Here is a 23,050-nt window from a genome sequence, read left to right on the forward strand (position 1 = left end):
CACACTCATGCGTGAAACAGAGAAACTCCTTCTTGTGTCCCTCCATCCTCTTGACCACACTTTATTTTTGTCCTAGCCTGTATCACGGTCTGAAAGTACTCAGACAGTACTCAGCTTGCCTGCTATCTGTCCGCCCCATGACTGTAAAGGCCCACGGGAGCAGGCTCTTTGCCTCTACTGTTTAGAGCCTCATCCCTTGTACCTGCAACAATAGCTGCCATGCAGTAAGCATTCAGTACACACAGGAGAGTTCACAAATATCGCCTCTGGCCCATATAGGACCTTAGACCTTCAGAGGTTTTAAATCTCATACAACAAGAGTTTCCTGCCTGGAATAAAAGAATAAAGGAATATAATAGGGAAATGGGAGCCATTCATGATATTCATGGACCTGAGCAGGTCTGGCTTTAAAACAACTGAGGAAAATAAGAAGATGGGGTCCCAGCCCCACAGAGATGGTGTTAAGGATGCAAGGGCCACCCAGCCAGTTTGGGGGGACCCACAGTTAAGTCAGGGAAGGGGTGGGTGGTGTTACCCACTTAATATTCACCCCCCTTGCCCTTCTTTCTATGTTGCACATCCTACGCCACCTTGGCCCTCAGGTTGCTGGGAACAAAGTCCCTGCTGGCTTTCGCTCTGCCTTAAATTACCTTGGCTTCCTGGGCCTTAGATGCTGAAACACGTGACCTAAGCTCATGGGTCTACTTGCTTCTCCAGTGGACGAAATAATGAAGAAATGTGCTCATTAATGTGGTCAGTTAACGAAAGCAAATGGTTTATCATTAAGTTTGAAGAAATTTCCCAGGAAGTTATCATTTTGAAGTATCATACAAAACTGCAAAAATAAAACAGCTAACACAGAAGTGCTAATTTTGTGGTTTCAGTTTGCTCTCTGAGAGATACGCCCTTTTTGGGAAGTCATAATGGACCTGTGAAGACTAAAGGTGAAAATACTTACAAGATAATTGATTTACAGTAATGCAAGGGTTAGCATCAAGCCATAAAGCAGTGATTAATCTTTAAGTTACAAAAGTTTCCACCAAAGCATTTCTCTAAAACAGTTATTCATGGAAACCAGCAGACTCAGAGAAGACTAGAAGTTACAAGATTTGAATTCCCAAGCTCTAGTACTTCCTCACAAAGCACTAAACTTTTATACCTCAGTTTCTTAAGTGTAACTGGTCAGGAAATTAATACCTCCTCTGACGTGGATTGTTTTGTGAAGATCAGATGAAATAACACAGCATACATTGGAAACAAAACAAGTGTAATCCAGTGCAAGTACTAAATCTGGACTTACTACTGCCACTGAAAACACTTAATAAGACGAGTCAGAAGAGTGGGATGTCAGTCCTGGGCTGGAAGTTGTTGCTCCTCTACAGCTCTGTGTAGGAAAACAGGCAGCAGCAGGCACTCTTCCCCAGAACACTGGCATCCAGGGATTAGCAGTCATGAAATTAAATATAGTCATATAAATAGGAAGTTGTAACATTTATGCTAATATGGCCACATTAACTTTATACTTGATCACAAAGTACCAGCTCTAGAGGCACGGTGCCTGAGCGTGAAACGCCAACTCTGTGGAACTTCGATCAAGTTCCTTAACTTTGGTAGCCAGCCTCCAAGATGGCCCCAGTGATCTCCACCCCAATATTCATGCCCTTGTGTAATGCCCTCTCACTTTGTATCAGGGTTGCTTTGTGTGACCAATAGAATACAGCAGAAGTGATGGCACATCACCTCTGAGGCTAAGTCAAAAAAGCTCTGAGGCTTCTACTCAGTTGCTCTCTTATAGGCTTCATTCTAAGGGAAGACAGCTGCCCTGGCACCCTTTGGAAAAACCCATCCTTTACAGGGAACTGAGGTCTCTGGCTAACAGCCACGTGAGAGAGCTTGGAAGGGGATCCCCCAGCCCTAGTCAAGCCTTCAGATGATATCTTGACTGCAGCAGCATGAGGGACCTTCAGCCAGAAACAGCCAGCTAAGCCTCTGACAAATTCCTGACCCATAGAGACTGTGAGAGAACAAATATTTGTTGTTTTAAGTTTGAGAACAATTCATTATGCAGTAATAAATAACTAAAGCACCCTCTCAAGGTTTCTGTAAATCTTCTGTAAAAGTGGAGATAATAACCGATCTCAAAGGGTTGCTATAAGGATCAAATGAGAAGTGTATTGAAAGCCCTCAGCCCAATACCTGGCACAGAGTGAATCTGTGTTGGTTATTATTACACCTTTGTGCCTTCTCTTCCACAAGGAGGGGAGTCCTTCAGGTACTTACAGTTACATTCCTTAGTCCCAGCACTTTGTTAAGTCTTAAAATTTCAAGTACACTGATCCAGCTCTAGCCAGTCTCTTGATGTCATTTTTCTCTAAGCATCAGTTGGGCAAATAGTCTTCCCTTTTTCTCTCTGATCCCTTTTAAGATGAGAGGCAAGATGTCTAAGATAGAGAAATTTAAGGCATATGCTATAGCTGGGGCACCAAAAGCCAAAATAGCTGGCCTGAAAAAGACTAACCCACTGACCTCAGGAGCACTTGACAAAGCTTGATAACTGAGTGAGCTGGAGTCAACTCGAGCTTTTACAGGGCTCTCTGTTTAGAACCTGTCCTCTGAAATATACAAAGCTTTCATTCAGGCTCATTTCTGTGCTTTTAAACCTGGAATAGATCCTGGACTTCCTCAGGCAAACTTCATAGATGTTATCTTTTCTTTCTCTGATTATTCCTGTCTCCTTCACATTTGGGTTTTCTTTTATTACTGGTGGATGGCTGAGCAGTCAAATTTCCTATGTGCTGAAAGAAGGTATTGAGGAAATTTACTGCTACAGCAGTGGAAAGAACACAAGAAGAACAGATATGTCTCTGTCCCATTACAAAACCCAATAAGAAAACTCTCTGACAAATGACAAAACTCAATAATGAAACTATTTGACAGTTATTTTAAAAACTCAGCCTAGGGCTTCCCTGGTGGCGCAGTGGTTGAGAGTCCGCCGGCCGATGCAGGGGACACGGGTTCGTGCCCCGGTCCGGGAAGATCCCACATGCCGCAGAGCGGCTGGGCCCGTGAGCCATGGCCGCTGAGCCTGCGCGTCCGGAGCCTGTGAAAAACTCAGCCTATAATATAATGTAAAGAGGGAATTAAAGGGATCACAAATGCTGAGTGAAAAGGTTTTATTGCCTCTAGGCCAGGAAGATTTCTACAATTCCAATGTGAGTAAATTATTTTTGTACATTTTATTGCTGATTCTCTAAGAAACTGAATGTCCAAATATGCAATATCCTTCTCTACTAGGATACTTGAGGGATTTAAAACAAAATACAATCCTTTATTATATATACAGAAGGAGATGAACTTTTAATTTTGCTTTGTGAAATGCATAATCCCTGACCTCGAAGAGTTTTTATTCTAAAACAATTCATTAACAGTATTAAGCTTACACCTCCATCTCTCTCTGTCTTGGTCTCTCTCTCTCTGCTCTGGGTGTGTCCAGAGTTCTGCTAAAGTCAGCTTTTCATATGGAAACACTTAACCTTTAAACCAACCCCTCAGGGGATGAACCTGGGTTTGCTCATTTCTTCCTCTTTTTTTCTTGGCTCTTTATTTCTTTGCTTTCCACATAATCTAGGACTGTTTTGTTCTATCAAAATCTTTCTTCCTTTCCTCCTTCCTTCTTTCTCTTCTTTTTTTTAATCCCCCTTTCCTTTCCTTTCCATTTATATTTCCTCTCTCCCACCTCCCTTCCTCTCTTCCTTTCTCGTTTTGTTTGACTTGAAAACCTAGATTGACAATATGAAGGACACTTCTTGGGTGATGACTCTGGATCCTTTGTAAAAAGACTGTCCCTCATTGTGGCACAGCCCAGGAATGGTATTGCTGATTTAGCAAAAATACTGCATTCCTGAGCTTTTATCTTTGTTCCTTATGATAACGCTGAAGTTGAAGCAAGATAACTTCCCTTTTCTCCTCAAATATACATACATTCCTGTTAAGAAATTCAAGAAGAGAAATAACTTATTGTGTAAGTGTAAATAAAGCACACAGTGAAACCACATCTCCACCCAGTAGTCCAAGAGGCGTTCTTAGCCACCCTACCCCCTTACTCCCTATGTTTCCAATTACGGAAGTCTAATCATTCACATTTCTGAGTAGCTCTATAGCTTCCAAATTCTGCTCTGTGCCATCAGTCTCCAGGGATACTTCCCTTGCTTCCTCTCCAGCCTTGCCCTATGTCAGCCCACCTTCCCAATGTCATGCCCCACAGTTCAGGCATGCTAGAATTCTCCATCATCTACCGGTTAAATCCCTGCTGCCCACACTTCTCTCTTGCTAGGAGTCCTCTTATGTTCCCAGATAGAGGATGTGATCTTGTGTCTCTATGATGACTCACAAGTCGTTCACATTTTCTGGAAAAACTTATCTCCAGGAACTGATACTAACTCTTCAGGCCTCCCCACAAAAAAAAATCTCTTGTGAGAAGTCTTCCCACACTTTCCCAGAAGTGATCTTTTTAACCCCTGAGAAAGTTTGCTTAAGCCTCCCTAAATTTTCTCACTGAATCATAATAATAGTTAGACCTAGACATGTGAACCTCTCTGGAAGTTCCTGTCAAGAGAATGTCCTTGAAATCTTTGTTCAAATTTCATTTGGAGAAGTGACTAAGTATGGTTTAAGGGAAATGGTAAGATAGCCCCTCCCAAGTCTGTATGCCCCACCCAGCCAAACAAAATCCCTGTAGTTAACTTAACCAAACCCCATGGAAGGCAGATAGATGACCCAGGCCCCTAAGCCATTTCATTGCCATCTTAAGTGGCTTATTTATCCAAGTTTAGTGTTCCTTTCAACTTTCCAAAAGGGAAGTTCTGATAATTACAGTTTTACCCATTCTTCCAAGGATGCCTGGGTGCCTCAGCAATATATTAGAGATGAATGGACTATCCAGGTTACTTTGATTTGTTTGCATATCTGTTTCCCACTAGATTATAAACTTCCTGAGGTCGGGGATCTTTTTATTTATAAAATTTAATCTTTGGATTTGCAGCAGCTAGCACAGTTCCTGGAACATAATGTAGGTCATGTGCATATTTACTGATTGTATGGGTGACCCGTCCTTTTCCTACAGGAAGGCTTTGTGTGTGTGGTTGTTGAAATATACAAAGTACCACTTTATGAAAGCAGTTATATTTTAACAATTCACAACAAAGAGTCAGAAAAGTGGACAGATGCCTGCCATTTCATAGTGTAAAATGGTGGTAACCATGGCTTTCTTAAGTAACTGAAAATCATTATCAATAGGTCAACACACTCAGTTATTTAACCTTTGGCACCTTTGCCCTGACCCTGAAATTGCCGGCCAAACATGATTTTTGATGGTTCTACAAACTAATTCTGAATGGTCACCTGAAATCTAGATAAGACCCCTCAGTATATAAGCACTGTCTACACATTCCCTGGTTGACTAGACCATCAGAGAAAACACCTCAGTTGGCTGACGAGAATGTGAATACTTACATGAAAGTTACTATTTAAAAGGAAAGTAGGGCCAGACCCAAACTAGTTATTCTCACTTGTTTGCATCCAATAGTGTGTATTTCATTATATGAATGTTTTATATTAAGAGCTAGGACTAAACTGGAATAGTGAGACAAGCTAAAAGAAACCAAGGTGGATATAAATGAAAGAATCCACCAAACATCACTGATACCACCTCCTCTGAATATTACCATGGATACCAGCTTTATGATTTAACTCTGAAATACTTACTTCTATAAGTGGTCAAATAGTTATTTTCCTGCATCCCAACTCTCCAACTGATGGATTTCCATCATCCCTGAAGGAAAACCCCCTGGGCTCCCCAAGCACTGTCTTTTCTCAAAACTGTATTTGGGGACTTGCTTTCTTATTTTTTCCCCTCCCCTTATGACATCCTTACTGCTGTTTGGGATCTTTGAACGCTGCCTCTTTTCCTTTGAAAATCACAGCCACGAAAGTTGGTTTTTTTAAAATTTACATTCAAAAGGTACTAAATTCAAATTTAACATAAAGAAATCTTAAAAGTTCCCCTTATTTTCAGGAAGTATGTATTTGCCATACACAAGACGTGGCAGGTGCAAGGCTCTCGTAGCCTAAACACTGGATACCAACGAAGCGAATCTAGCGGCTACACTAGAAGCGGCGACCACGCCAGCGAAGCCTCAGCGACGACCTGGCACACCGACCCACCCAGTCCCCAGCAAAATCCCTAGGTCTCCTTGGTGTGGTAAAATAGAACCTGATCCCGGTCTCCAACTGTCTTATCTTTTTCAAATGTTTTAAACTTACTGCCTTTGTTCAGCAGAACCACAGGCACGGTGATGACGGTGACGAGCGCAGCGATCCCCAGCAGTCCCAGGAGCACCTTCCACGGTGTCTGCAAGCCGGGCAGATCACGTCCAGTTAGAGCCAGCCGCTTGGCCCCAGTCTGGGTAAGAGTGTCGGGGCCTGGGCTGCACCCGAGGCAGCGGGGTTTGCTGACGGGCGCGCAGTGGGAGAGAGGCACCGCGGGCTGGGAGGGTTTGGAGCGCGCCAGTCGGAGGGTGCAAGAGCGGTCTCCCTTGAACTTTTGGCCTCTGAACACTTTAATTGTTTGCTTCTCTAGGCCTGCAACTCAGAAGCCAAGTGAGGGTTCAGGCGTGCGTTATGCGGGTGGCCCTCCAGGTTCTCCAAGGCTCGGTGCCTGGGTTCTAGCAGAAAGCCCGCGGGTCCGAGAGCCAGGCGAGAGCCCTGGGGCGTCCCTTCACCTGTCAGAGCGTGGCCCTGCAGCTTCCGCCTAATGAGAGCCCCTGGTTTCGATCCGCAAGCTTTGGGGGCAATCTGGGGAGAGTTTGGTGAAAAGGCACCTACAACTCGCCCCTGGGGCTCTGGGGGCGGGGGCGGGGGCGGGGGAGGCCAGCTACTCACTCACCTTCATGGTCGGCGTCTCCTCGGAGCTAAGCTTTCGGAGCGGCAGCGCAGGCAGAAGTCAGGCGAGCCTCCCGGACGCGCGTGCAGCTCCGCAGCTCCGGGCGCGCAGTCACTCGGCGCTCCCAAGTTTCAACCCCGAGTTAAACATTAGTGAGCGCCGGTCCGGCTGGGTATAAAGGACCGCGGGCAGGCTGCGAGCGAAGGCGCGGCGGGTCCCGGCAGTGGCGTCCCGGCCGGGGGACTCCCGAGAGGCACCTCCCCACGGGCGCGCCGGGCACGGGGCGTCTGCTGGGAGCGCAGGAGGGGTGTGACCGCCCGAGCAGCGTCTAGCCAGCGCCTGGCATCCGATGCCGAGCCCTGAGGCTGCAGACCTGCTGCAGCCCGGCGGGAGACCATGGTCGGCCTTAACTGAAAGGGACCTCTGCGCTCAGTTCCCACAACCTCGCGTGGGCAGGCAAGGGGACCTAGCCCAGAGAGGGCACGGGGTTCTGCAAACACACAGCTCACTGCTGGCAGCTGAAGCTAAAACCCAGGCCTCTGTCCTTTGCCAGTGAATGGTATGTTGGGGAGTTCTGGGGTGTTTAAAGTTTCTGAAAGGCCAAGAGGGAGAAAAAGTGATTGTTCACTTGCGGATGGCACTTAGAGGCTGTGTCTGGATTCATTCTCCGCAGGGGGTTTCTGGCTTGTCTTGCAGGCTTACCTTCTCATCAAGATGCCAAAAATAATAACACTAACACTTACGTGGAACTTACTTTTTCCCAGGAGCTGCTCTAAGCATTTATGTGTTTATTTTACAGGGAGGAAGCCTAGGCACAGGAGGTTAAGTCACTTGGCCAAGGCAAGGCAGCTAGGAAGTTGTGGAGCCTGAATTCAGAGTCCATGTTCTTAACCACTACTCCACAGGGCCTTTCATCTTTCAGTCTTGTAAAGAGGATTTGGAAAAAGGTAAAAGGTGAGGTGTGGCTTCTTCCTCCCTTCCTCCAGGATGCCCTGTAGGTTCCTTCACTCATTCCTTTTTTTCTTCATTCACTCATCCTCACATCCTCCTATTTATTTCACCCATTCCACAAATTTTTGAGTGGATACAAAGTGCCCGAGTCTCATCTAGATGCTGGAGATAGAGAAGTGGGACAAGATAGATGATATTTGTGCACTTGGCACTTTCAGTCTGAAAAACACAGGTGAACATTTGCAGTTAGGTTCTTCTTCTATGCTTATTTCCTCTCTTGTGGATTAAGTATCTCTACTCCCTAAAAGGTCTCTTCAGCTTGCTCACTCAGCTGCAAAACCTCTCTGTCCAAAGATAGAGGTAAAATATTAAAAATGCAAAGTCCTATGGAGCATTAGCACATGATTCTGAAGAAATTCCAGTTTCCATCCTTTATCTCCAACCCAGATGTTCCTTCTGAGCTCAGGGATCTTTTCCTCTCTGGCTACTAGTTGCTTGTGACACATACCCTTATTCACACAGAGCTCCAGAGGCTGGAACTGAACTCTTTCTCCTTTCCATCAGCCTCACCCCTTCTCTGATCATCTCTGTCTTCATTATATGGGGATGTATGCATATGTAGAGCTGATTCACTTTGTTATAAAGCAGAAACTAGCACACTATTATAAAGCAATTATACTCCAATAAAGATGTTAAAAAATAATAGAATAAAAATAAAAACACAGCTCAAAAATAAAAAAAGTGACCCCATTCACCAGCTACAAAAACTAAAGGCTTGAGTCGTCTCAGTTTCTCTTCTCCACTCTCCTGCTACATTCATGTGGCCATCAATTCCTCTCATTTCTGCCTTCACAAGTATTTCTCAAATCCATTTCCTCCTCCCTCTTGCAGCTGCTGGGGAGGTGAGTCAATAGTGTTATTGTAGCCTGTGGGCTGGGAAGAGAGGCCGCCCGACAAGAACAGGGAATGGTGCCATATTGGGGGCTCAGTGTTGGTCTCTGCTTTCACCAGTTTGTACACTCAGCAAAATGCAGGAGGCAAGTCAGTACAGTTGAGTGCATGCTTGACCTCCATACCTGCACTGTTGACACTATACTTTCAGCAAGCCCCCAGGAAGCTGGGGGAAGTTGGCTGACATCCATGGGGGCAGATCATCTTGTTCTCTGGAAAGCATTCCACAAAACACAACTGCCAACTTCCAGAGATTCTTTCCTAAATACACCCCTCACCGCCCCGACCTCTTTGTCACTAGTCTTTCAATCTTGTTTTCTTCAAGTCCCTAAGGTACCAGCTGGCCAACACATCAGCTGCCACCTATGATTCAGTGTAAATCCTATATTAGGCCATCTCTTGTTTCATGAAAAATGGAAAACAGATGTACTACTCCAAGTTCTGTCTGTCAGGATGATTTCTCTTTCTACTAGATTTCAGAACATCCCTGAGAGGGGCTGTAAGGTAGCAGCCATCACTTTTGACTGGTGCCAGCTTACTTTGCATAAGGCTGCCTCTTCCCTCCTCTGTTGCCTGGCTGTGGCGAACACTTATGAAGCTATAGGTGTGTGTTGAGGGAGAGACATCGAACAATGGGAGAAGCACCATGGAGTCTAAGTTCACTGCTCATGGGATTTTTTTTTTAATTTTTTTTTTTTTTTTTTTTTTTTTTTTTTTTTTTTTGTGGTACGCGGGCCTCTCACTATTGTGGCCTCTCCCATTGCAGAGCACAGGCTCCGGACGCACAGGTTCAGTGGCCATGGCTCATGGGCCCAGCCACTCCGCGGCATGTGGGATCTTCCCAGACCGGGGCACGAACCCGTGTCCCCTGCATCGGCAGGCGGACTCTCAACCACTGTGCAACCAGGGAAGCCCTTAACTTTTTATTTTATATTGAAGTGTAGTTGGCTAACAACATGTATCTATTCTTTTTCAAATTCCTTTCCCATTTAGGTTGTTACAGAATATTGAGCAGAGTTCCCTGCGCTATACAGTAGGTCCTTGTTGGTTATCCATTTTAAATATAGCAGTGTGTACATGTCAATCCCAAACTTCCTAACTATCCCTTCCCCCCACCCTTCCCCTCTGGTAACCATAAGTTTGTTCTTTTTTTTTTTTTTTTTTTTTTTTTTTTTGCAGTACACAGGCCTCTCACTGCTGTGGCCTCTCCCATTGCGGAGCACAGGCTCCGGACGCACAGGCTCAGCGGCCATGGCTCACGGGCCCAGCCGCTCCGCGGCATGTGGGATCTTCCCAGACCGGGGCACGAACCCGTGTCCCCTGCATCGGCAAGCGGACTCTCAACCACTGTGCCACCAGGGAAGCCCTCATAAGTTTGTTCTTTAAGTCTGTGATTTTCTTATGCCGTCTGGACCACTTGTGCTCATCTGCTGTGTCTTATAGATACCATTTCCACTTAATCATGGGACATGGCTGAACATGCCCAACTTTATCATTTGGTAGATCAGGTAACAACCAGTTCATTATCATAGCTCAGGTTGTATAGTTATGAGTTGAGTTTGTGTCCCCTCCAAAAAAGATATGTTGGAGTCCTAATCTCCAGTGTTTCAGCAAGTGACCTTATTTGGAGATAGGGTCTTTGTAGAAATCATCAGGTTAAAAAGAAGTCATTAGGGTGGAACCTAATATGAGTGGTATCCTTATAAAGAGAGAAAATTGGAAAACAGAGAAGATGATATGAAGAGAAACAGGAAGAAAACAATGATCTACAAGCCAAGGAGAAAGACCTGGAACAGATCATTCCCTCATAGGCCTCAGAAGGAACCAACCCTGCTGATCCCTTGATTTCAGTCTTCTAGCCTCCAGAACTGTCAGAAAATAAAATGCTGTTGTTTAAACCATCCTGTCTGCAGGACTTTGTTATGGTGGCCCTAGCATACTAATATACTAAGGGTTCCATGATCGTGCTTTCGGTGTCTATCAGGGCCCTATAGAAAAGGAGGAGCTGGTTTTCATATAGTGAGTAGTCATTGACTATTGTAGCTTGCATCTAAGATGGGTCCCAAAGTTTGGGGATACCTTATTATACATCAATAGATAACCGACAAATTGGCAAAGGGCATGACTTTGTTCTAAAAACCCTAAGCAGATCCTCTGTGATTCTCCTATTGGGGCTCACCAGAGGCTTTGGCTACCATAGGCACTATTGTCTGCTAGGTCATTAAGATTCAATATCAGGGAAGCTTGCACTATAGCCTAGACCTAGGGAGCCCTCTCTTGCTACAGGTTCCATTAAAAATACACACCCTTAGGTGCTACTGAGCAAATAGGTTGGAGAAACACATCCAGTTGTGGCATATGGTATCTCCCAAATCCAAAGAGTTCTGGTAAACATTGTTGCTCTTTGTGGTGGGCGTACAAGGTGTAGTGACTTATCTTTCATTTTAAGGGGGATATCCTGACATGCTCTAGACTGCTGAATCCCTTGAAACTTTGAAAAAATTTTCATGGGATTTATCCTCTATTCTGTGGTCATATTTGTCTTGCTAAAGCATATAAGGAACTTGCTACTTACTGTTCCTGAGGTCCAATTAGCATAATATCACCAATGTAATGGCCCCATGTGATGTTCTATGGGATTTCAAGATGATCAAGGTCCTAGGAGATTATATTATGATAGAGAGCATAGCCCTGAAGTAAGATGGTAAAAATATACTGCTGGGCTTCCCTGGTGGCGCAGTGGTTGAGAGTCTGGCTGCTGACGCAGGGGACACGGGTTCGTGCCCTGGTCCGGGAAGATCCCACATGCCGTGGAGCAGCTGGGCCCATGAGCCATGGTCGCTGAGCCTGCGTGTCCGGAGCCTGTGCTCCGCAACGGGAGAGGCCACAACAGTGAGAGGCCTGTGTACCGCAAAAAAAAAAAAAAAAAAAAAAAAAAAAAAAAAAAATATATATATATATATATATATATATATATATATATATATATATATATATATATATATATGTATATACTGCTGATTGTTCCAGGTGATGGCAAACAGTTTCTGATGGTCCTCAAGGAAAAAAAAAAGTGTTCTTCAGGTTAATAACCACAGATACTAGGACTGTATTGTTTGATCCAGTAAAGTTACCACACTGGAAATGGCAGCTGACATTGTTCCATAATCCATCTTTTTAACGGGATGAGCAGGGAAGTTAACTGAATATAGGATAGGGAATCAGCACTGTTGATTCTTTCAGGTTTTTATATGGTGACACCAATCTCTATGCTTGTCCAGGGACGCAGTATTACTTTTGGCTCACCGTATGGATGTGGAAGGACAATTCCAGGGGCTTCCACTTATCCTTTCTTACCATCATCTCTCTCTATGGATCAGGGGAGAAATGAGCCAAGGAAGGCAGGCTGACTCTAGAGGCTGGAAGAGCAAGGAAATGAATTCTGCCCTAGAACCTCTAGAAAGAATGCAGCTCTGATGACACCTTGACTGTAGCCGCTTAGGACCTATTTCAGACTTCTGACCTCCAGAACCATAAGACAATACATTTGTGTTGTTTCAAGCTACTAAGTTAAAATAATTTGTTACAGCAGCAATAGGAAACTAATATACCACTGGGCAACAGTGATGTTTTAACTCCATAGAAATGGATATAAACCTAGGGCCAGGATTTAATAACTCCTGGGAGGTCTGGGCATATCCCTTCTCACAGAACATTTTCAAACGTAGCTGTATGTCACATGTCCTTCTGAGGAAGGCTTGGAAGAAGATACAAGGAATGTACTGTGGGAGCATTGCAGGCTCTGGCCTCCATTTCAAACAAGGCATTTTGAGTGTATGAACTGGTTTGAGTCTGGAAATGATGAAAAGCCATGAATTTCTATTATGGCAACTTAAGTGAGATTTCTGACCCCGACCTAGAATTTTTCTGAGTTCTGAAATCAAGCCATAGCTTAGAATGCTGCCTGTATACTTTGTTCTTAAGTACCCCATGATAAATGAAACACCACCATCGCAGGTTACACATTTTGATTACGATGTGAAATCAAAATGTAGCTATTTATGGTAATAGCCTCTTTTAAGAACCTGAGTTTTGGAAGCAGGGTCACCTAAAGTGAGCTGTTGCTTTGGAAGGATGCAGTCAATGTCAGATTGCAGCGCAAAGCAGATAAAAAGCAGATGGAATAAATACTCTTCTCTCTTTCTCCTAGTCTTGTCAATATCTTGCTGGTGTCTCCCTTTGGTGGAACTCAGCTAAAGGCAGAGGGCAAAGGAGTCTGGATGATAGAGGATGTTACCTGCAGGGGTCAGCTTCCTAAGGCACTGGGCAGGGAAGATAAGGGTGAAAGATGGATAAGAGGGTCCAAATGAAATATAACCAAATAAACGGCCCAACACCATGAGAGTACATATTATTTGCTAAATTGTCTCCTCAAAAAGATTGGAGATGTTCCATTTATTCTTTTATCTTTCTCTTCCATCCTTCTCTCTCTAGTGCCTAGTAAAATGCCTGGAACACATCAGTAGTCAATAAGTGTTGGTGGAATAAATGCAAAAATTAAATCATATAAAGAAAACATAACATAAGATCTTTTCCTTCTTGTCTGCTGGAACTGGAAGCGAGGGGAAAATGGGATCTCGCCGCGTGTGGAAAGAAAGGAGAGAGGGAGGATGGCAGGGCTGGGGGTTGGGAGGAAGCTGAACAGAGCTTACTCTTTGCCCTCAGCTCTGCAGGATAAGTAAAGGAAGTACAAAGGTATTTATTCTTTTGCTCAGCACCCTCCTTGCTCTCCACCTAATCAGGGAAATCTGCCCACTTGTGTGGAAATGAATTTTTTAGCATGTCCTTTGGAGTCCAGATCAAAAGTCACTTCTTTCAGATTACCTTCAAAAATAACCCCGTCTGGAGGCTTCCCTGGTGGCGCAGTGGTTGAGAGTCCGCCTGCCGATGCAGGAGACATGGGTTCGTGCCCTGGTCAGGGAAGATCCCACATGCCGCAGAGCGGCTGGGCCCGTGAGCTTTGGCCGCTGGGCCTGCGCGTCCGGAGCCTGTGCTCCGCAACGGGAGAGGCCACAACAGTGAGAGGCCCACGTACCGCAAAAAAATAAAAAATAAAAATAATCCCGTCTGTTTCCATTCCATTTTCTGCTTTCCCTACCAACTAGAGTTTGCAAGATTATTCTGCTTGTGTTATTGACAACAAAATTAATTTCTACCACATGATACAGAGATGACAGACAAATAATTCTATGGATTTAGACGTATGGAAAGAAGAAATTTCAGACCAAAAGAATAGCTACACGAAGCCTGAGTGACAAAGCTGGAGATCTTTAGGGAAAATCTATTAGTTCAGTTTCACCAGGAAATAGTGTTGGTCTTGGACATATTCTTCAGTCTTAAATTCAGTATTCAGTATGTACTAGGGAGCCACTTAAATTTTTTTCCAGAGAAAGGAACACAATCAGACTTGAACTTTAGATATAAGAAACAGGCAATAGCATAGGCTGGATAGCTGAGAAATGGAAGAACTAAAAATAGGATGAGAATCATAAACTTCATGTTGCAAAATTAATTGGGCAGGTGCTTCTCTGTGTGGAGCTTGTCATAAAAGAATTTAAATCATGTTGATTTGTATGTGTTTACATACAGATCTCTAAAAACTGTTTTCCAGCTGTAGTTTGGGGGTGTTTTCCTTGCCCCAGTGATCAGTAATACCAAGTAAGGAGTTCTTCTTACACTCAATACCCAATAAAGTTCTCTTGCTACCTATTAGAACAGACATTAGCCAAAGAGAGAGGAGACTTTTGTGCTCTTCTTTGATTAGCATCCTTTGGCTAGTCTGTGGGTTTTTAAAAATTTCAATGATTTACTCGATTTACTTATATTAGCTCCTGACTTAAGAAATAATTGTATGGGCCTCCCTGGTGGCGCAGTGGTTGAGAGTCCGCCTGCCGATGCAGGGGATACGGGTTCGTGCCCCGGTCTGGGAGGATCCCATATGCCGCGGAGCGGCTGGGCCCGTGAGCCATGGCTGCTGAGCCTGCGCGTCCGGAGCCTGTGCTCCGCAACGGGAGAGGCCACAACAGTGAGAGGCTCGCATACCGCAAAAAGAAAAAAAAAAAAAAAAAAAGAAAGAGAAATAATTGTATGACTTTATGAGAAAATGTGTTTAAGGTCCTTGGAGCCGGCTTCTCACAAAATGGCTGTGGCTATGATGACCTCTCCTTTTTAGTGTTTTCCAAGCTGTAAATGTGAGGTGATGTGATGGTGGTGGTGTATGTGTATGAGGTTGGAGTAGTGGAGGAATGGAGAGGCTGGACAGTGGTTACTCTAATTTAAGGAAATAAGGAGCAAGGACCAGTAGAACAAGGCTAGGGACCTCTAACTAAACTGAGAGATCTAATTTGCCATGGTGGGGGGGGACGACTTATTCTCTTTTGAATGGTAGCTCACAGAATCAGAAAGTTATATGTGGAAGGGCCTTCAGATTTGTTGGATGCTGTTTTATTAAGAACAATAATAAGGGGAAAAAAAGGTTCATGCTTGGCATCAGACTAGAGGGAAAAATAAGGCTGTCATTTTTTAAAATTGTGGTAAAATATACATACTATAAAATTTACCATCTTGGGACTGCCCTGGTGGCGCAGTGGTTAAGAATCTGCCTGCCAATGCCAGGGGCACGGGTTCGAGCCCTGGTCCGGGAAGATCCCACATGTCTCAGAGCAACTAAGCCCGGGCACAACAACTACTGAGCCTGCGCTCTTTGACCTGCGAACCACAGCTACTGAGCCTGTGTACCACAACTACTGAAGCCCGGGTGCCTAGAGCCTGCACTCGGCAACAAGAGAGGCCACCGAAATGAGAAGCCCGCGCACCGCAACAAAGAATAGCCCCCGCTCGCCACAACTAGAGAGAGCCTGCGTGCGGCAATGAAGACCCAACGCAGCCAAAAATAAATAAATAAATTTATTTTAAAAAATTAACATCTTAACCATTTTAAAGTGTACAGTCATTTCTTTTTTATCTAGAATAGTCCAAAGTTTGTAATGTAATTTCAGCAGATTAAACATACAGCTTAAAATTATTTATGTAAGGGTCTCCTTTTTCTTGACAAGACGGTGGAATAAAACTTGACTACTCTCATAGTATACTTTTTGGATTAGCATCTGTTTACTGGGGCTTGATTTTTCTTCTTAAAGACGGTATAGGGTGGAAAAGAAGGACTACATGGGAATTGGATCTTTTTAGTGATATTACATGGGAGTCTTTGCTATGGGTGTACACAGAGACCTTTATTCTGGTGATATTCCTCGTGCTTTAAGAGAAGGGTCAGTAGTTATAGTATTTCAAACAGAAACTAAACCAACTAAGGAGAACTTTGAAAAGCCAGAAATTACAAGGTAAATGCAGTCCAAGAGGGATGGTCCAATGCTATTTAACTCCCTGGGTGAAAAGCACAGTTTTAGGTAGAAGTATTTACCTAGGCTCTACAGCTTTTTTCTCAAATGTTTTATTTCCTTATTCTCTATGTTCCCCCATCCTCACTTCTATTTAGATATTTTTTTCCTAACCAACACCCACATTCAACTCGAATATCACAGATATACTGTACTTCTGTTTATGTATTATATGTTCTATATAAATCTGTGCTTTATACATCAGAAAATAATTTTTTTTGCCCCCAAGAACCACTCCCTAGGGGGCGATATTGCCCTCATTGAGAGTGCAGGCTCTATAGTTGCACTGGTTCCAACATGAAGGTGACAATTACTTAGCAGAATATAACTACTCTTTTCTTTTACTTTATTTTTTTGAATTTTATTTTATTTATTTTTTTATACAGAAGGTTCTTATTAGTCATAAATTTTATACACATCAGTGTATACATGTCAATCCCAATCTCCCAATTCATCCCACCACCACCACCACCACCATCCACCACTTTCCCCCCCTTGGCGTCCATATGTTTGTTCTCTGCATCTGTGTCTCAATTTCTGCCCTGCAAACCAGTTCATCTATACCATTTTTCTAGGTTCCACATATATGTGTTAATATATAATATTTGTTTTTCTCTTTCTGACTTATTTCACTCTGCATGACAGTCTCTAGATCCATCCACGTCTCTACAAATGACCCAATTTCGTTCCTTTTTATGGCTGAGTAATATTCCTCTGTATATATGTACCACATATTCTTTATCCATTCATCTCTCGATGGGCATTTAGTTTGCTTCCATGTCCTGGCTTTTGGAAATAGTGCTTCAGTGAACATTGGTGTATGTGTCTTTTTGAATTATGGTTTTCTCTGGGTATATGTCCAGTAGTGGGATTGCTGGGTCATATGGTAATTCCATTTTTAGCTTTTAAAGGAACCTTCATACTGTTCTCCAGAGTAGCTGTATCAATTTACATTCCCTCCAACAGTGCAAGAGGGTTCCCTTTTCTCCACACCCTCTCCAGCATTTGTTGTTTGTAGATTTTCTGATGATGCCCATTCTAAATGGTGTGAAGTGATACCTCATTGTAGTTTTGATTTGCATTTCTCTAATAATTAATGATGTTGAGCAGCTTTTCATGTGCTTCTTGGCCATCTGTATGTCTTCTTGGAGAAATGTCTATTTAGGTCTTCTGCGCATTTTTTGATTAGGTTTTTGTTTTTTTAATATTGAGCTGCATGAGCTGTTCATATATTTGGAAGATTAATCCTTTGTCCGTTGATTCGTTTGTAAATATTTTTTCCCATTCTGAGGGTTGTCTTTTGGTCTTGTTTATAGTTTCCTTTGTTGTGCAAAATCTTTTAAGTTTCGTTAGGTCCTGTCTGTTTATTTTTGGTTTTATTTCCATTACTCTAAGAGGTGGATCAAAAAAGATCTTGCTGTGATTTATGTCAAAGAGTGTTTTTCCTATGTTTTCCTCTAAGAGTTTTATAGTGTCTGGTCTTAAATTTAAGTCTCTAATCCATTTTCAGTTTATTTTTGTGTATGGTGTTTAGGAGTGTTCTCCTTTCATTCATTTATGTGTAGCTATCCAGTTCTCCCAGCACCACTTGTTGAAGAGACTGTCTTTTCTCCATTGTATATCTTTGCCTCCTTTGTCATAGATTAGTTGACCATAGTTGCATGGGTTTAGCTCTGGGCTTTCTATCCTGTTCCATTGATGTATATTTCTGTTTCTGTGTCAGTACCATATTGTCTTGATTACTGTTGTTTTGTAGTATAGTCTGAAGTCAGGGAGTCTGATTCCTCCAGCTCCATTTTTTTCCCTCAAGACTGCTTTGGTTATTTGGGGTCTTTTGTGTCCCATACAAAGTTTAATATTTTTTGTTCTAGTTCTGTAAAAAATACCATTGGTAATTTGATAGGCATTGCATTGAATCTGTAGATTGCTTTGGGTAGTATAGTCATTTTCACAATATTGATTCTTCCAATCCAAGAACATGGTATATCTCTCCATCTGTTTTATCTTTAATTTATTTCATCAGTTTTGTTTGCTCTTCTGGTTCTTTTAGGTATAAGGTTAGATTGTTTATTTGAGATGTTTGTTGTTTCTTAAGGTAGGATTTTATTGCTATAAACTTCCCTCTTAGAACTGCTTTTGCTGCATCCCATAGGTTTTGGATCATCGTGTTTTCATTGTCATTTGTCTCTAGGTATTTTTTGATTTCCTCTTTGATTTCTTCAGTGATCTCTTGGTTATTTAGTAACGTATTTTTTAGCCTCCATGTGTTTGTGTTTTTCACGGTTTTTTCTCTGTAATTGGCTTCTAATCTCATAATGCTGTGGTCAGAAAAGATGCTTGGTATGATTTCAATTTTTTAAAATTTACTGAGGCTTGATTTGTGACCCAAGATGTGATCTATCCTGGAGAATGTTCCATGCGCACTTGAGAATAAAGTGTAATCTGCTGTTTTGGATAGAATGTCCTATAACTATCAATCAAATCTATCTGGTCTATTGTGTCATTGAAAGCTTGTGTTTCCTTATTAATGTTCTGTTTGGATGATCTGTCCACTGGTGTAAGTGAGGTGTTAAAGTCCCCCAGTATTACTGTGTTACTGTGGGTACCTCTTTTATAGCTGTTAGCAGTTGCCTTATGTATTGAGGTGCTCCTATGTTGGGTGCATACATATTTATAATTGTCATATCTACTTCTTGGATTGATCCCTTGATCATTATGTAGTGTCCTTCCTTGTCTCTTGTAACATTCTTTATTTTAAAGTCTATTTTATCTGATATGAGTATTGCCATGCCAGCTTTCTTTTGATTTCCATTTGCATGGAATATCCTTTTCCAACCCCTCACTTTCAGTCTATATGTGTCCCTAGATCTGAAGTGGGTCTGTTGTTGACAACATATATGTGGGTCTTGTTTTTGTATCCATTCAGTGAGCCTGTGTCTTTTGGTTGGAGCATTTAATCCATTCACGTTTAAGGTAATTATGGATATGTATGTTCCCATTACCATTTTCTTAATCGTTCTGGGTTTGTTTTTGTAGGTCCTTTTCTTCTCTTGTGTTTCCCATTTAGAGAAGTTCCGTCAGCATGTGTTGTAGAGCTGGTTTGGTGGTGTTGAATTCTCTTAGCTTTTGCTTGTCTGTAAAGCTTTTGATTTCTCCATCGAATCTGAAAGAGATCCTTGCTGGGTAGAGTAATCTTGGTTGTAGGTTCTTCCCTTTCATCACCTTAAGTATATCATGCCACTCCCTTCTGACTTGTAGAGTTTCTGCTGAGAAATCAGCTGTTAACCTTATGGGATTTCCTTTGTATGTTATTTGTCATTTTTCCCTTACTGCTTTCAATAATTTTTCTTTGTCTCTAATTTTTGCCAGTTTGATTACTGTGTGTCTTGGCATGTTTCTCCTTGTGTTTATCCTGTATGGGACTCTCTGTGCTTCCTGGACCTGGGTGGCTATTTCCTTTCCCATGTTAGGGGGAGTTTTCAACTATAATCTCTTCAAGTATTTTCTGGGTTGTTTTCTCTCCCTCTTCTCCTTCTGGGACCCATATAATGAGAATGTTGTTGCACTTAATGTTGTCCCAGAAGTTTCTTAGGCTGTCTTCACTTCTTTTCATTCTTTTTTCTTTATTCTGATCCACAGCAGTGAATTCCACCATTCTGTCTTCCAGGCCACTTATCTGTTCTCCTGCCTCAGTTATTCTGCTATTGATTCCTTCTAGTGTATTTCTCGTTTCAGTTATTGTATTGTTCATATCTGTTTGTTTGTTCTTTAATTCTTTTAAGTCTTTGTTAAATATTTCTTGCATGTTCTCGATCTTTGCCTCCATCTTTTTCCGAGGTCCTGGATCATCTTCACTATCATTATTCTGAATTCTTTTTCTGGAAGATTCCCTATCTCCATTTCATTTAGTTGTTTTTCTGGGGTTTTATCTTGTTTCTTCATCTGGTACATAGCCCTTTGCCTTTTCATCTTGTCTATCTTTCTGTGAATGTGTTTTTTTTTCCCACAGGCTGCAGGATTGTAGTTCTTCTTGCTTCTGAAAGAAGGTATTTTCAATTCAATGTATATGGAGCTTGTGCTAGTGATGAAGGGTCACCTGCCGAGGCGGGGAACAGCTGTGGCTCACTGCGGGGACAAGGGCACTGGCAGCAGAAGTTCTGGGAAGTACTCCTTTGTGTGAGCCCTCCCAGAGTCTGCCATTAGCCCCACCAAAGGGCCTGTAGTCCATAATTACTCTTTTAGAGCACTGGTTCCAGCATAAGATAGAAATACTGAGTTCACTCTGGGAAAGCTAAGCTCTGAAATCTTAATGCTGAGAGACTGAACATGCAAAGAAAAAATGGCCAGACAGTTGGATTCTCACTCACAACCTCTACAACAATCTGCCCAAAGTGGTCAGGACTTGGTCAATGATTGCCAGCTTTGCTATTTTTGCCCTTTTTTCCAACACAGTACCACTCAGAAAAAGATGAATATGCTCCTTAATTCAATCTTTTTAGATACTCCACTTCTAGTTAGCCCACCTCCTGTTTTCCCATACCAATAATCTCCAATTCGAGCATACTGGAAGCCCCACTTCTTTTCACTGTAAAGCGTTCCCATTCCCCTGCCAGCCTTTGAGTCCAAATGTCAAACTATGGTGGCTGACTCCCTTGCTATATTAAGCTCTGAAAAAATAACCTTTGCTTGTTCTCATTTGGGTAACCTTTGTTTATTTCCATAATATGGAATGAAGATTGCAGCCATAGAAGAACTTACATGCTTAAAAAGACACCATAGATAATAACCACTTCTCCATTCCAGTGTTTGTGTAGCATGAATGGCTCAACCATTGGTCTCTGTTTTCTTCAACCACCCCAAAGGCTGTTATAACATTCTCTATCTTGTCCTTTATCAGCACACTATTTAAATAATTCAAGTGATTTTTTTGGCCATTTGGCTACAGCAATGATAACATTCAAAGATGTCTGGAACTGCAGGCAGGTGCTAAAAGAATTAGATAAGTCACTCAATAGGAGTCTTATACATACAAAGACTCTATTACTTAGTTTCTTGAATACTTACATGTTAACTTTGATTTTGATACAGTCCAGAAAAAGGCTCAGTGTTCAAGTGACTACTTCTTGAAGATTTTATTACAAATGTTTCTCTTTAGAGTTAGGACTTTCTGTCACATCCACCAGTATATTAGCATTAATATGTTGCCAGATAAACTAAAAAATATTTCACCAGTAACAGAAAGATGAATTGTGAATTTGTTTAGAAGATTGATTTGAAATCAGGTCATGTGGTTCTGAATAACAATGCAAAGACCACCCAAAGTCTTTTGGATAGAAACTAGGTGATGGCCATGAATATTGAGAAGAAAACTTTATCAAAGGCTCCTCAATGGGTAACTTATGAGTCTGGTTTCTACTAATGGAAGACCAAAAAATTTCAATATGCTAATTCTATTATGTAAAATACAATATATATATATTAGATTTTTATTTCATTACTTATTTACTTAGTTTTTTCATATTGTTGTTGACTTCTAATTTAATTTTGTTATGATCAGAAAACAGTTTTTAAGTTTTTAAGACATTTTATGGCCAAGCAAGTGGTCTATTTTAGTGAATATATAATAGGAACATCAAAGAAATTGGGTATTTTCTAGTTAGCCAATATATTGTTCTAAAAATGTCAACTAAATCAAAGATTTGCTAAACTTGTTCAGATCTTTTAGACTTATTTTTTGTAATTTTATTTCATTAATTGGATGCTAAACTATTCTACTATAGATTTTTTAAAAATATTTTGAGTGTAATTAGTTATTTACATTTAGCTTTAATTCAATCAAGGTTCATACTTCTTGAGATGCTACCTCGCCAGGCAGTGTACTGGGAACATCACAGTGAACAAGTCAGGTCCAATAGGGGGATCACAGTGTTTACAAACAAGTTGATCATTGCAAATCCATCCAAGCTTGTTACCAAAACCCAAGACCAAACGTCAGAGATGATTAAGCTTTACTGGCCCTCAAAAAGCATTCTGGGGGGGAGGCGGGGGAGATTAGACCTCCCAGGGGGCACGTGAATGTGCTGGGCTATGGATCTGATGTTTAGAGTTTGGTAGTCAGTTCTCTTGGCTCCTTCCTGTAAGTACCCTTCTTTCTGTTTCCCTCCCAGGTCTTGCTGTCTCTTCTTTTCCACTGTCTCTTCTGTGTCACGGTATCCCCTTCAGGAATATCTCTTTCAAACCAGTCCCCAGAGGTGAAGTCCCCACCTCCCCACCTCTTTCTCCTCTCTCAAATTCCATCTATTCTGTAAACAACTTTGACTGGAGGTTGACAGGATTGCTATATGCATTTTATCAGGACTTTTGGGGCCAGAAGCCTTTACTTGATTCTTAAAAGTTTTGCCAAATACACCTGGTGCATACCTCTGTCATTCTTCTTACCATGGATGAAATAAAAATTCACAGTCTAAGGCAAGTTAAGGAAAATTTAAGCATAATATTTTTCTCTGTCCTTTGGCCACTTCTCTCCCCTCTACTGTGCATTGTATACCTGCATATGCATCGACCACAGTTCCCCATCCCCAGAAAATACCTGCTCAACTATAAAAGCAACATCTTTTTAACATCAATAAGATAACTCCTTAGGAGATAACCTTCTTAATCTTGTAGGGGACCATGATGACCCATGACCCACTACTCACTTTGTACTTGCAGATCTGGATTGTGCAAACTATCGACATTTAATGTACAGCCC

General features: G+C 42.1%; 1 protein-coding gene across 2 annotated transcripts in view; it reads right to left on the reverse strand.

Annotated features, from left to right (window-relative positions):
• Nucleotides 1–7,215, reverse strand: part of DPP4 (dipeptidyl peptidase 4) — a 79,039-nt gene extending 71,824 nt beyond the window's left edge. For both annotated transcript variants that reach the window (XM_060106551.1, XM_060106550.1), the window contains exons 1-2: nt 6,944–7,215; nt 6,322–6,409 (exon numbers count right to left, since the gene is read on the reverse strand). In XM_060106551.1, the coding sequence (XP_059962534.1) occupies nt 6,322–6,409; nt 6,944–6,949 (94 nt within the window). In that variant the 5' untranslated portion in view covers nt 6,950–7,215. The remainder of the gene's footprint in view (nt 1–6,321; nt 6,410–6,943) is intronic.
• Nucleotides 7,216–23,050: the final 15,835 nt, after the last annotated feature.

Source organism: Mesoplodon densirostris, chromosome 8 (genome assembly GCF_025265405.1).
Source record: "Mesoplodon densirostris isolate mMesDen1 chromosome 8, mMesDen1 primary haplotype, whole genome shotgun sequence".
Lineage (NCBI taxonomy): Eukaryota > Metazoa > Chordata > Mammalia > Artiodactyla > Ziphiidae > Mesoplodon > Mesoplodon densirostris.